Source organism: Nicotiana tabacum, chromosome 12 (genome assembly GCF_000715075.1).
Source record: "Nicotiana tabacum cultivar K326 chromosome 12, ASM71507v2, whole genome shotgun sequence".
In the NCBI taxonomy this organism is placed as follows: Eukaryota; Viridiplantae; Streptophyta; class Magnoliopsida; order Solanales; family Solanaceae; genus Nicotiana; species Nicotiana tabacum.
Genome location: NC_134091.1, coordinates 124,024,057 through 124,039,487, shown reverse-complemented (window position 1 = coordinate 124,039,487; position 15,431 = coordinate 124,024,057). Strand labels below are relative to the sequence as shown.

Below are 15,431 nucleotides of genomic sequence, written 5' to 3'. Positions count from 1 at the left end.
CGTTACTAATCTTTGTATAACTTATTTTCGACCTCTAAACTAATAGCTAAATCTTGGGGGAAATTTAGTAGTTGAATTGGTTGACTACCTCAACTTTCACCTAATTGACGATAGTTCAATTTTCTACCTTGAAATCCCTCTCTCATTTTTTCTTTGCTTAAAGCGTAACCCGGTGCACTAAGCTCCCGCTATACGTGAGGTTCGAGGAAAGACCGGATCATAAGGGTCTATTGTACGCAGTCTTATCCTGCATTTTCGCAAGAGTCTGTTTCCACAGCTCGAATCGGTGAACTCCTGGTCACATGATAACATTTTCGCAAGAGTCTGTTTTTTTTTTACCCCTAATCAACAATTTTGGATTAGCTGATTGTAAATAACTGATGAGCTTGTAGTACTGAAAAGTTTTTTTAAATGCTGAAACTGATTTTTAAAATAAGTATTTACGTGCTTGGATAGAAGTGCTGAAACTGATAATAAGCAGTTGATGTGTTTGATTAAAAAATGCTGATAAGCTATTCTTTTGTTAAAATGACTAAAATACCCTTGAATCTTTTTCAAAAGATTATAAATTAAAAATTTTTTTGTAAAGAAAAGAATTAATAACGAATATGGAATGAAGAGAAAGTTAAGAAATTTATTTTGGGAAAAGTATTTTGTGAATTAGAAAATATTATTAAGGATAAACTAGTAAAAGTGTTGGTCAAACTAAAAGTGCTTATAAGTTGAAAAGCCATAAGTTGGTGGTGACCGGCTTATGACTTATGGCTGATTTTAGCTTATAAGCACTTGCCTTATAAGCATTTTGAGTATTTACCAAACGCATAGATAAGCCAAAAGGTGCTTATAAGCCAGTTTGACCAGCTTATAAGCTTAGCCAAACACTCTCTAAATCTATCTTTGGCCTAGGAGTCAAGTAGCATTACTTTAAACAAGAAATACACTTAGATCCTCAACTTTTTATAAAATAATAATTTCTTACCCATCTTTTTCCCATAATAGGCATTACTTCCCTAAAAAGTTCCCATCTATTCATCACTTTTTATCACACTCACGACTCAACACACTACTCAATCTTCCACTTAATCCGATCTCTGTCTCCTCCAATCCAACACTCAAATCCTCCATTTTCAAATCCCTAAATTCTCTCTTCCAATTAAGGATTATATATTTGCATTTTTTCACAGTTACTCCGATCCCTATATTATCACTATACAATTATGGCTTCCGCCGGAAATCCAAACCAGCCCGGCGGAGTACCGTTTGATATGCATAAATTCTTCAATCCTTCAACTCCTCCACTGCCAACTTCAACAAACCCTAATCCCCAAAATCCCATTAACCCCACTTTGATTTCTTCCCCATTTCCACTTCCTTCAGCTTCTTATCCTCCGCCCACCGCCGGCGGAGGTGGCGGTGGTAGCGGAGGACTGTATTATCCACCTCATACAACAACCCCTTTTCACCATATCCCTCAATTCAATCCCAATATCCCCACACAATACGCACCTCAACAACAAGATGGCCATTTGCATCCTCAAAGATCCATGTCTTTCCCTACCCCTCCACTTCAACCACCTACTCCTACTAGTCCTCACCAATTTTTGAACCCTAACCCTAACCCTAATCATGGGGCGAGACTCATGGCTTTGTTAAGTGCACCACCTTCTTCAACTCTAGAAGTTTCGTCTCAGCAACCCACCACTTTGCAAATTATTCCTCCTTTACAGCCTACAACTTCTGGGTCTGAGCTTTCTGATTTTTCTGCTTCACCAAATGTTTTACCCGGCCCGGCTCGAATGCAGAGTACTAAGTTGCCTAAAGGGAGACATTTGAATGGGGAGAATGTTTTTTATGACATAGATGCTAGGTTGCCTGGTGAAGTGCAGCCTCAGTTGGAGGTTACTCCAATTACTAAGTATGGTTCGGATCCGGGCCTTGTTTTGGGCCGGCAAATTGCAGTTAACAAAAGCTATATATGTTATGGACTCAAATTGGGAGCTATTCGAGTGCTTAATATTAACACTGCCTTGAGATCATTGCTTAAAGGTCTTGCACAGGTTAGCCTTATAAAAAAAGCTATCATTTTTTATATTCTAATGGTTCTGTTAATCTGTTGGATCTATTTCATTGCTTTACCTAGCTACATTGTATGTGCATTTCACATATTTTTGTTATGTGGAAGTTGTAAACAACTACAACAACAAACCCAGTGTAGTCCCACAAGTGGGTATGGGGAGGGTAGAGTGTATGCAGACCTTACCCCTGCCTTTAAAAGGCAGAGAGCTGTTTCCGGTAGACCCACAGCTCAGGGAGGAAAAAGGGAAGGGACAATAACAAGCACACCATGTGGAAGTTGTAAGAATATTATAAATACTTGTGCTAGTTGGTATGCATAAAATGCTAGTGATGTTAAAGATTGTAAATATCTTACTGCATTCTTGTCGGGAAATACTTACCATGCACTAAACCATTTTACCATGATTAGGCCATACATTGAGAGAGGGAGAGTGTGTGTAGATGATGGAGGGCCACCTTGTACGCACCTCGACTATTCTACCGTGTATTTTCTATGTCCAACCAGCATAGGTACTGCCAACAAGGCTTTAGTAGATGGAAGAAATCACCTAATATTTTTTTGCCTCCGGTGTGATTTGAACCTGAGACTTCACAGTTTTCTCCCACTTCATTTACCACTAAACCACTCCACCCGATAAGACTATATATTAGTTAACCATTTTTTGTTAAGTCATATTATTTAACCATTATTAAGTAATAAACTTTATATAAAAGACACATTTCATGCACTTACCGCTTTGGTGCATACACCAGTTGCACGTAAGTAATTTATCAATCCTGATGTACTTCTTTTTGTGGATGAAGTACTCAATTGTGATGTACTTGTAACATTGTTTTGACAAATTGAGTATTTCTGGATAAGGGGGTGAAAAATCATGAAGTTTTGTGGTTTTACCCAAAATAGGGGTCTATGGAGAAGCTCTAATTTTTTTAGTTTTATTCTTATATTGAAGTCATGATATTCACGTTTCCACTAATACCTAGCTGTGTGTGAGATTGAACGTGCATGATTGTTTCGTTGGACATTGGAAAATATAGCTTTTAATACGCCTACGCGTGGAACTTTGTTGCATTCTCTGCTGTCACATAGAATGCAGCAGTCTGCACATATGATTGGTGCTCTAGAAATGGCTCTGAAATGAACTTCATTGTTCTTTCATGTAAAGACTATCTTCCTCATGTTGTTAAAAAAAGGACAGCATCGTCATGTTTGGAGCTGCTATTACTTTTTGGCCTTGGCTTCCTTGGTTTTGCTATTTTCACTTGTTGAACCGAGTACGATTTTGCTGATTGATTAATGTATAAATCCTTTACAGATTAGGTTTATTAGTTAAAATAAAATTCAATAAGAAAGAACTGTATTTATAAGAACTTTAGTAATTGGAAGTTTATAATATGTTTTAACCATCCCTGTGGAATACGCCACTATTGTATTGATAGAGTTATGAATTTTCTTTCAGAGGGTCACAGACATGGCTTTCTTTGCTGAAGATGTTCACCTTTTGGCTAGGTAGGGCTACTCTCTTTTATTCATATCAGGTATTCTGTAAGTGCTTTATCTATCTAATTTGCTTATGTTTCAGTGCAAGTGTTGATGGGCGTGTTTATATATGGAAAATTACTGAAGGACCAGATGAGGAAGATAAGCCCCAAATTACAGGGAAGATTGTCATTGCTATTCAAATTGTTGGTGAAGGGGAATCTGTTCATCCTCGAGTTTGTTGGCATTGTCACAAACAAGTACCATAAATCCCTCTCTTCTTATCATAGTTATTCTCTATATTTCTTCTTATCAATGTCACAAGCATAGTTATTCTACTAAATTTCTTGTGGTTGGAATCGGAAAACATGTTCTAAAAATTGATACCACAAAATTTGGAAAAGCTGAAGTTTTTTCAGCGGATGAACCTCTCAGGTGTCCTGTTGAGAGGTTGGTTGATGGGGTACAACTTGTTGGTACTCATGATGGAGAAGTGACTGATTTGTCAATGTGCCAGTGGATGACCACTCGATTGGTATCTGCTTCTGTGGATGGCACGGTTCGTGGGAGTTTTGCTTATAGTTTGTTATGTTTGTTGTCTTTGCTCTATGTGGCAGCCATATCATTCAATGCATATGAATTTGTAAAACGATACTTCAGCAACAAGTCCTACCAAAACTTTTTATCCAGTGATTTATATGCTACAGTTCATCGTTTTTCATGAAATGGTGCCCCATGCATTTTTAAACAACCAACTCGCAATTGACAAATGGGAATTTGGGAATGTGTAAAATATAGAGCTTGCAATGAAAACGTTATTTTACGAAACAATATCCAGTATGTAAGATTCAAATATTCTGTTGAACCAACAACAACATATATTCCAGAATGTTTGTGGTCCTTTGGTAGTTATCAGGAAGGTGGGCTATGTCATACTGTAACTGATGTTCTCTTCTTTAATACTTGCATAGTTCTTTAGGTTTTATGCATTCTTCACAGTGAATTTTGGTAGTGTGTGAAGTTCTGAAAACAAAACAAAAAGAGAAAAAAGGATGATATGATGTTCTCTTCTTTAATACTGACTGATAGATGTGGTCTGTGTCCTGTGAAATGAAAAAATGGTGATCTGATGTTGAACTAAGGAATTATCTTCTGCATTTGATAACTAAGCTTGGTTGCTCATCGACTGATACATGTGGTTTGTATCATGTTTTACAGATTAAGATTTGGGAAGACCGGAAGCCACTACCAATTGCAATTCTCAGGCCTCATGATGGTAATCCTGTTAATTCAGCTACCTTCCTGACTGCTCCACAACGCCCAGACCACATCATACTCATCACTGGGGTATGTGCTAATAAAGTTTGTAGCAAACATCTTTTGATAGAATCAGCTGTCTGCTATGAGTAATAAGTTATGTTTTGCTCTAAAGTGATCATATTTTAGGAGACTAGCAGCTATTCATTCAGAAAGTTGATCTCAATTTTGCTCAAAACGAATTGTATTTTAGGAGAATAGTTGCTACGCAATAAGAAGTTGATCTTGATTTTATTTTATTTTCTCCATAAGTTTGTATCTTGGTTGTTTCTTGCGTTTAGTTCTACATATATAACCAGTCAAAGGTATGCAGGGTCCACTTAATCGAGAAATGAAGATATGGGTATCAGCTAGTGAAGAAGGCTGGTTGCTTCCTAGTGATGCTGATTCATGGCACTGTACACAAACATTAGAGTTGAAGAGTTCTGAAGCTCGTGCTGAAGAGGCATTTTTTAACCAAGTTGTAGCCTTGTCTCAAGCAGGTCTGCTCTTACTAGCAAATGCAAAAAAGAATGCAATATATGCTGTTCATCTAGAGTATGACCTGAACCCAATGGCAACCCATATGGATTACATAGCTGAATTTACAGTTACAATGCCAATTTTGAGTTTCACTGGAACAAGTGATTTACTGCCTCATGGTGAACAGATTGTTCAAGTGTATTGTGTGCAGACACAGGCTATTCAGCAGTATGCTTTGGACTTATGCCAATGCTTGCCACCTCCCATGGAGAATGTGGTGGGCTTCGAAAGGACGGAATCTAGTGTTTCATGTGACGCTGCTCGTATTGAAGGATATGCTCCTGTTGATCCCCCTGGCAGTAAACAAATGGAGTTTCCTTTAACTAGTTCTGCACCCAAATCTTCAGTGAATGAGAGTGTCACAGAGATTGTAGCTACAACTAGACCTCCTATGACTGAAGCGCGCACTGCCTTGACCACCTCTGTGGAATTTGCTTCTTCCACCGTGCAATCTAAATCAGCTAGTTTGCCCAGTATAACTACCGATACTGATATTGCCCCCTTTGCATCACCACCGCCTTTGAGTCCTGAGTTGGCTAGAAAATTTTCTGGTGTCAGAAGCACATCAAACAGCTCTGAGCGTGGTCCCTCTATCAATGACCATGTTGGGGATCTTAAAGTTGGTGAGTATTCAGTCGATAGGCAAATGGATGCCATTCATCCAAACTTGTCTGGTCTTACTTCGTCGGATGGTGACCCAAGGAATAATGATGATGAAGTGCCACGTGATGATGGTTCTTCAGGTGTTGGTAATCCAATTAAGTTTAAGCACCCGACTCATCTGGTGACTCCTTCAGAGATATTGATGGCTAACTCATCCTCTGAGGTAAACCATGTTAATGAGCAGAAAAGTGAGGGAGAATCGAGCATCCAGGATGTTGTAATCAACAAGGAAGCCCGCAATGTGGAGGTGGAGGTTAAGGTTGGTGAAACAAGATTCAATCAAAAAACTGATATTGGCTCTCAAGAAGAACTTCATACTTTTGTGTCGGAAAACAAAGAGAAAGCCTTTTGCTCTCAGGCATCTGATCTTGGAATAGAAATGGCTCGAGAATGTCATGCCTTATCGCCTGAAACTTATATTGTCGAGGAATCTAGGCAGTTTGATGGGGCTTGTGGAACTGAGCGGCTGACCCAACCGTCAACTGCCCCAGAAGAAGATCATGACTCTGCCAAGGAGATCTCTGGAAATGATTTAGACTCAAATGTGCAAGTTTCTGCGCATCAACTTTCAGCTCCTAGAGCCAAAGGAAAAAAGCAAAAGGCGAAGAACACTCAAGGATTTAGACCATCTTCACCCTCGCCTAGTGCTTTCAACTCATCTGAATCCATCGACGGTGGTGTCAGCTCAAGTAGCACCTCTATGGAAGCTGCATTCTCACAAATTTTGTCCATGCATGAGATGCTAAATCAGGTGCCTGCTTTTACTCTTAAGAGCCTGTGTGCATAAATGGTCTTAATATTCTTTAGATTTTTTATTTTAAGATGTTTTTAGTCATTCTTGTTAGTATTTCAAATTACAGGTTTTTGTTATTATTGTAATTTGTAATCATATATTTAGATGGTTGCCTTATTTATATATATTTATCTTTTTTACTTGCACTGTTAATTTGCTTTAGTAATGATGATGCTATGAGTTGAGCTAAATGAAAGGAATGAGGATTCGTATCGCCGACCCCAACTTGTTTGGGACTGAGGCGTAGTTGTTGTATTTAGATAGTTTCTATTACTTTGAAATTTTCCTATTATATCTTACTACAAATGGTGATCCATATAACCTTGACATGCCGCTTTCGACTGCCCTTTTTCTGCACTGAATTGAGAATTTTCTAGCTGTTAATTGGCCACTTGGTCCTTGCTCCTGAAATTTGCCTCCGGGGCTTTGGGTAGTGGTAAGACCACACCGCGTGATGTGTGGGTTAGGTGCACGTCACGAGTTTGAATCTTGCCGTAGACAAAAGCTTGGTATTTAAGTGGAAAAGGATAGAGGGGCGGGCCCATTATCCATTGAGTTTTGAACCATGTGCCATCGACCCTGAGGGATTTCTCGGTTACGAAAAAAAGTCCCTCCTGACATTTATTGGACTATTTTCAATTAATTTCTGTCTTCTTGGTCTCTTTCATGTCTAATCGTTTGTGAAACTACTTTCAGAGAACTCTCTGCTTCGAACTCTCAAACTCCTCAAGGGATGGAAGCAGATTTTCTTATACATATATTTGTTTTATGGAATCTTGTTTATTTCCCAAATCGATTTTAGGTCTTGCATTGATACATTAAAGCATGGTGGAAATTTGGCCTTCCTGCGGTTATATCGTCTTAGTTAAATTTTCATTTAGCTTATATGCTATTCTTACTTGTTCCGTTTTCTCTCAATGTCGTGCTTTCTAGCTTCTTAATATGCAAAAAGAAACACAAAAGCAGATGGGTATGATGGTCGCTGTTCCTGTTACCAAAGAAGGAAGAAGACTCGAGGCTGCCTTGGGACGGAGCATGGAGAAGGCTGTCAAGGCCAACTCCGATGTCTTATGGGCTCGTTTCCAAGAAGAGAGTGCAAAACAAGAGAACTCACTTCGTGATCGTACTCAACAAATAACCAATATGATATCTAACTGCTTTAACAAGGACATGCCGGGGCTAATTGAAAAAATAATGAAGAAAGAACTGGCAGCTGTTGGACAAGCCGTCACACGCAGTATTGCCCCTACAGTTGAGAAAGCTGTATCAACTGCTATTTCAGAAGCCTTCCAGGTTACTTTAATGAAAATATGACCTCTCTTTTAATTTGAATTGTTTGTCAATAAAGGGATGTGTATGGTGCAGAAAGGAGTTAGTGACAAGGCAGTGAACCAACTGGAGAGAACAGTTAGCTCCAAACTCGAAGCTTCTGTTGCTAGGCAAATCCAAGCGCAATTCCAAACCTCTGGCAAGCAAGCACTTCAGGTCAGCATGAGCATGCGATTCTTTATTTAGTTAATGCCACTCAGTGTGGGTACAAAGACATTTTCTCTGCTTTGTCATGTTCACTTATGTGTTATTGCTCGCCTGCAATGATAGATTGCTAGATATCCTTCTACAAGCGTAGTAGCTCTTAGAATTAACTTTCTGAATATCTCAACGTGCTCTCTTTCCTTCCTGCTGTCTTCATTGTGTTCCTTTTGTTGGATGCTTCAGTTTCCAAATTAATGTTGGATGTTACGTACCCAATGACATTCTAACTGTCATGCAGGAAACTTTGAAATCTACATTGGAAGCTTCGGTGATTCCTGCCTTTGAGATGTCATGCAAATCAATGTTTGAGCAAGTAGATTTGACGTTTCAGAAAGGATTTGCTGAACACACTGCTGCTGTTCTACAACAATTTGAGTCCATGCATTCACCATTAGCAATTGCTTTAAGGGTATGACTTAGTAGCAGTGATTTTAATATGACTTCTCTTCTTTTTTCTTGCTACTTTCGGGTTCGGCCATTCTCTTTCCTTTTTCAATATATTTAACTTACACCAATTACATTATGCTCTGGAATGGAAAGTTGGTGGTAGTCAATATGATATACTCCACCACCTATATTTTGAATTTTTTCTACCGTGATTTTCAATTATATTGTTGTATTATCAACCTACTGTTTTTATTCATTCCTATCAGACCATCCTATATACATTATGCTCTGGAATGGAAAGTTGGTGGTGGTCAATATGATATACTCCACCACCTATATTTTGAATTTTTTCTACCGTGATTTTCAATTATATTGTTGTATTATCAACCTACTGTTTTCATTCATTCCTATCAGACCATCCTATATACGCCCTATGTCCCAATTTACATGTCCCACTTTCCTTTTTAATTTGTTCCAAAAAGAATGGCACCTTTATATATTTGGAAACAATTTGACTTTAAACTTTCCATTGTACCTCTATTGAGATGTTTTATAGCCACACAAATATCTGGCTTGTTTTGGACCACAAGTTTCTAAAGTCATTCTTTCTTTTTTAAACTTTGTGCCTAGTCAAACACCGCCACATAAATTGAGATAGAGGGAGTATTAGCGTTCTAATGAAAGAAGTCAAAATGGTATCTACCCGATGTTTGGGGTACACTTGTTTAGCGGTTTATCTCCTGTTGTGTTCTAAAAACATGTTAACTAAACCCGTGTTCTTCGTGATAACTATTTTCTCTTGGAATATGACACGTTATGATATATGTTGATATTCATATTTTTTTCAATAAGTAGATTGATATTCATGCTTCCACATAACTAGTTAAATAGAGAGCAAACGCCAATGTTTATCCTTGTAATTAACTGTTGAATTGCAGAGCAGAGGTGAATATTTGTATTTTCTACATAAGGGGCTGGAGGATTGTTTGCGCATGCTCTATCGAATACCTGAACTTAGCATCACAATGAACTTTCCCTACTGTCGCATAGGTCATACTTGCTCTTTTTTTTTTTGTGTGTGGGCGGAGGGGGGCGGGGGGAGATAGTCAACTGACTTTTTCTTAGAGAGACTTTGGCACGTGTTGGGTTGGAAATTGTGTTGTTGCTTTCAAGGTTATGGGTGATGCATGTTGATCTCATGTGTCTGAGAGTTTTAGTAGTGTGCAGCCACCAAGAATAGTTAGCGACAATTCATTAGTATAGATGTCATGAGAGAGTGCGTGTAGTATTCTTCTTTGGTTGTTACTTTCAGTTTAGGTTTAAAAGCTGTTGTTACTCGTAGAATTCTCTGGTGATATAACTAAATCGATAATTCTTTTGTGTATATGAAAATCTTCCCTTCTTCCCTCTAGGTCTGTGCTTAAGTTGTTGCAATGAGTGTCGGAGGTTAACTTTTTCTTGGATATACCTGTTTTCATCGATAACGGCTGGGTTTATACTCTTTCAAATTGCATACTTATTAGAGTTTTTTAGTCTTTAAAAAGAACTGACTATAGTTAATTTTCAGGATGCCATTAATTCCGCATCATCGATGACTCAAACATTGAGTGGAGAGTTAGCTGATGGTCAAAAGAAGTTGCTTACTCTTGCAGTTTCTGGAGCTAATTCCAATTCACCAAATCCACTGATTACCCACATGAGTAATGGACCATTACTGCACGAGAAGGTTCTTTCTATTCCCTTAAATTACTACTTCTTACTAGAGAAAAGAATAAGCTACTTGTCAATAAAATTATTTACCTTATAAAAAAAAAGAATAAGCTACTTATATGCTGCTATTAGACTTTCGTCCTTTCTTATCATTTTGACTCAAACTTTTACCTTCTATAATAGCTTGAGGTTCCTGTTGATCCAACCAAAGAACTATCTAGATTGTTAACGGAGCGCAAGTACGAGGAAGCATTCACTGCGGCTTTGCAAAGAAGTGATGTGTCTATTGTAGCGTGGTTATGTTCTCAGGTATACTCTTTGCTTTTACTTTATTCCTTGCACATGGAAAATGTCTCACCTCTTATCGTTTGAGCTGGTAGAACTTAGAAGGACGCACTTAATTGAAGCGCATATGAACCAAATCATAGAGTTGGAAAATGCAAATTAACTAGTAGAAACAGACATCCAATTAAGTTACAGTAATGATTTCCTAGTTGATTGCATTTGACATCTTGACCATACAAGGGGATAGCGGGCCTGCTGGTTCTCTCTGTTGAGTTGTGTACTTTTTGTCGGTTGATGCATCTTAATGGTGTTCCTGTGCCTTCTACCAGGTTGATTTACCGGGTATTTTGTCGATGAATCCTCTCCCGTTGAGTCAAGGAGTTCTTATTTCGCTTCTTCAGCAGTTGGCCTGTGATGTTAGCAGTGAAACAGCCCGAAAACTGTCCTGGATGAGGGATGTGCTAACCGCCATAAATCCAACTGATCCAATGATTGCAGTGCACGTGCGACCTATCTTTGAGCAAGTATATCAGATACTAATCCATCATCGGAATCTTCCTACGACAACCCCTGCTGAACTTTCAAGCATTCGGCTGATTATGCATGTCATCAACTCGATGCTGATGACCAGTAGTAAATGATTTCAAGAATCGCGCAATTATGCATGGAGAATATTCAAGTTTGTACAAATCGTAGGAATATTCATGGAGGGGCAAAAAGTACTGTAGAGTTGAAGTCCTCACCTGCCTTTTTATACCAACTTGTTTTTATTTTATTTCTTTGAGGTAAATCTGTAGTCTGGTCCGTTGGATTTTTGGCTTGTTACGTAGTTTTCTTTTTGGGGTGGAAGTATTTTGTATACGAATTTTTGTACTTTGTACACTGTTGTCTTTACTGCAATTTCAAGGAGATTAACATCTTGGTTCAATTACGACTAACTCTCTCTATTGTCTCTGGTGTTCTCGTCCTTTTTTTTTGGTTGAATAATCGAATATCATCTTTTATTCAACAATGCTAAAAAAGATGATGATGAAGATGATGAAGAAGAAGAAGAAGAAGAAGAAGAAGCAGCGAAGAAGGAACAGACAAACTTTTGTATGAAGTTCGCTAACATTAACTACAAGTTAAATATTTTGAAAAGTTTAATTATAGCTTAAATAACAGGATGAAAATTGATCACCCCGCTAAATTTTTACTTCAAACATTTAATGAATGTAGCTAACTTTTCTCGACTTTCACAAGTTATTATTGAGAGATTGAGCCAGAATTTGAAGTTTATGAGATGTTAGATTTTTAAGTTACTGGATTTAAATTACTAATTTATATATATTCAATAAATTTCTCAAGACAAACATAATATTTAGACTGAGACTGACCTACTCTTAGGATAGGGGGTCACCGGCTCCCCGGTAATTTTGAAAAAATTGTATGTATATACGTGCATATATCTTAAATAACATACATATATTTTTATTGGCACGCTAAGACTCAAAGCTTAGGCAACTGTATATATTGGTTGATTTGGGAGGTACAACTTTGACTTTTAGTGTGCTATGGCGCTGCCTGGGTTCGATTCCCACTTCAGCATTTGCTCAAATTTTTATTCGATAGTAGTGTTCCCGCACTTTCAAATTCTGAACCCGCCTCTAAATTTAGACCAAAGTTATTGAGTTTGGCCATACCTGCTTTACTTATCGACAATGTAAAAAAGATATTTATACTATTAGATTACTTATTAGTAATCATAAGTAAATTTCTTATTAATTAGTAATCTGATAAAAATAATAATATTCTGTGGCATTTGATTCCATTTTTGCTAACAACTGTTTCTACAGATTCTCGAACAGCGGATACGCAAACAACGACACCAATAGATAAAATGTCTGAGTAATCTGCTCAGCAAACATACAAAGTGAACCGCAAATGAGCTGAACCTCTTCTTCCCATTCGAGTAACTTGTGATATTCACTAATAGTGTATAAGTTTTATAATAGCAATACATATAACTTAAATCCTTTTTCTTTTCCTTTGGGTCCCAAAATATTGAAGATATACTTGATCGGGCAGGGGCGGTTTGGTTTCAAGGCCCTCGCAGCAGGAAGAAGCAGTTGTCATTTGAAAGTAAAGGCTCTTCTATAGCCGAAAAAATATATAAAATATGTATATTTTTTTTTGTATATATATATATTTTATATGTTATATATAAAAATTATATAAATCTTATATACTTTTTCGACTAACAGATATAAATAGTTTCTGGAGCGGCCTAAAAATAATAATACCCGAGCTAAATTCATCAGGTCAACGAAATGGAGTACAAATGTGGCAGTAAAATAGAGGCCGAAAAAACCTGACATCACCAGCACTGATTCGTTTCCCATCTCCGGGTCAGGCAAAACTTCGTTTCACTGATCCGACAGCGTGGCATAAGCATCGTGGATTTTTTGAGTTCGTAGATAGCCCTAGCTGCTGGATCAGAGAGCGTAGCATAAGGGTCGTGGATCTCTATGAAATTCCGGCCGTCGGAAAATTCCTCCGGCTGAGCACCAGTGTCCGGAAGGTACACCTTTGCTAAACTCCGGTAGGCCGCCTTGATTTCCGTACTCGACGCTTTCTGTTTCACTCTCAGTAGCTCATAGAAACTCTCCGCCGGCCTTCTCCTCCTCCTCGCCTCCGCAAAAACGGCGGCGTAAATCGATGCTTTGTGAGTATTTTTCCTTCCGCGAAACGTGATACGGCGGTTTCCGAAGGCAGAGAAAGAATTTTCCGGCCAAAATGAGAAGAAGCTTCCGGCACCGGCAGGTAAGTTTAAGGATTGGATCATCCAAAATTAACGTTTTAGGATATGCAAAAAGCGGGATAATTTTATAGAATATAGCTTATTACTTATATATATATATATATATATATATATATATATATATATATATATATATATATATATATATAAAAAAATAAAAAAAAACATGTGGGCTCACAAATTCCACAGAACTAGGAGATGGAGTAATTCCATAGGCTAAATAGTAGTGCACGTAGTTACTGTTTCCTTCTAGAAGGTTAGTTAAGTTTGGCTTATGTCTTAAAATTGGCGCTAGCAATAATATCTAAGAATTAGTAAGTTTCAAAAGTTTCTATTTGTGTCCGAACTATTACACATTACTACACATGGGGAGAAAGATAGAGAACGAGCTTATTATCTGTTGAATTTTGAACGGTATGCGTATAAATCGAACTAGAAACATTACTTGCTCTTAAAATAGGTAGACCCAGGATTCGAAGGTGGTCGGGGTCCCATGAGCAAATTGTTCAATCGTGTTTCCGTCAAACTTTTGATCTTAAAAGTTAAATATATGACCGTTTTTAATATATATACACATATATTCAAAAATTTTGCGGAGGTTAACGGAGTCTGCTAAGTGCTAACCCTTCTGCTCAATACGTAGGTCTGCCTCTGCCTATTAAGGTAAATCTATCCACGTTAACGGAGTCTACTTGGATGGGAATTTAGATGCACATTTGGAGATTTGAGTTGACGAATGTTGAAAAATATTACACGCGCATATTTTTTATAACAATAGAGGTGAGATTAATATAAGAATATATTTTATGAAAACAATATATATATATATATATATATATATATATATATATATAACTTTAACAAAGTCCACCCAAACATTCATAAATAAGATTGATGCTCAAGTTTCTACGATACTTTGTTGATTAGAGTTTTGTACTTTATAGATGGTGAAACTAGAATTTGTCTAGGATATTAAGTCAATAAATGCTGTATTTGATGCGTTTTTTACAATTTTTTTTTTAAATATATATTTTAAAAAGATATTACTATGTGATACTCATTTCGTTTTTCCATATTTATGTATTTAGAAACTATTTAATTTTGACATTCGATTTTACACTTACTAACTTGACTAGCCGAAACTTTTGGGATATAAAAGCTAATTCTTTTAAAAGACCAAAAAAATAATAATCAAGAAGCTAATTCTTTTATGACTATATTTTTAGTGAGCCGAGTGTCATGAATGATATTGGGCTTGGGCCAAATGAAAGTAGCAGACAAGTTGGGATTGACGTTAGTGGGCTTGAAAAGCCACTAAGCAAAAAAAAAGGATTGAAGAAATCACCACATAGCCTAGAAAGTTACATTTGGGACCCGGGTTGATGGGCTTAGCATGTGAAATGCGAAATGGAGTTCGATTAGTTAAATAGCACGATTCTATGATAGTGCGATATGTTGAATTTTGTAGAAACTTCTCCTCTCTGGTTTCTCTCCCTCGTATGGTTCTCTCCGTGGTTCTATCTCCTCATCTCCTTTCTTTCTGTTCCTATTTCCTTACTTTATGACTATATCCTTTGCATTTCTATTGTAATCAGTTTATTTGGAAGTTTAATCAAGGCATCGTTTTGTTGAGTTCATAACATTACCCCCATTCTCAATGAGAACCTTGTCCTCAAGGTTTAAGGGTGGAATTCCAGTCATTAGGAAGTTAAATTTAGAGCACGAGGTGACAACCAGTTGCTGGATATGATGTACACGCTGCTGCAAAAATGAAGAACTAAATGACTCATCTGTTCCTAGTTTAGTAAGAGCATATAAGTCTTGTTGGGTTGGAAATCTTTTTGACGCGAACACTACAATCTTCC

General features: G+C 37.4%; 2 protein-coding genes across 2 annotated transcripts; one reads left to right on the top strand and one right to left on the bottom strand.

The window, feature by feature from the left end:
• The first annotated feature begins 1,023 nt into the window (after positions 1 to 1,023).
• On the top strand, positions 1,024 to 11,694 carry LOC107772717 (enhancer of mRNA-decapping protein 4-like). The gene is made up of 12 exons (XM_075227027.1): positions 1,024 to 2,057; positions 3,537 to 3,586; positions 3,660 to 3,816; positions 3,882 to 4,115; positions 4,775 to 4,903; positions 5,187 to 6,809; positions 7,785 to 8,144; positions 8,217 to 8,336; positions 8,623 to 8,793; positions 10,339 to 10,497; positions 10,665 to 10,790; positions 11,096 to 11,694. Exons 1-12 carry the CDS (start codon positions 1,218 to 1,220, stop codon positions 11,405 to 11,407), a joined length of 4,281 nt encoding a protein of 1,426 aa, XP_075083128.1. The 5' UTR covers positions 1,024 to 1,217; the 3' UTR covers positions 11,408 to 11,694.
• Positions 11,695 to 13,122: 1,428 nt separating this feature from the next.
• Positions 13,123 to 13,590, bottom strand: LOC142167372 (chaperone protein dnaJ 11, chloroplastic-like). The gene has a single exon (XM_075227536.1). The coding sequence runs from the start codon at positions 13,588 to 13,590 to the stop codon at positions 13,123 to 13,125; it is 468 nt and encodes a 155-aa protein (XP_075083637.1).
• Between the last annotated feature and the right edge of the window lie 1,841 nt (positions 13,591 to 15,431).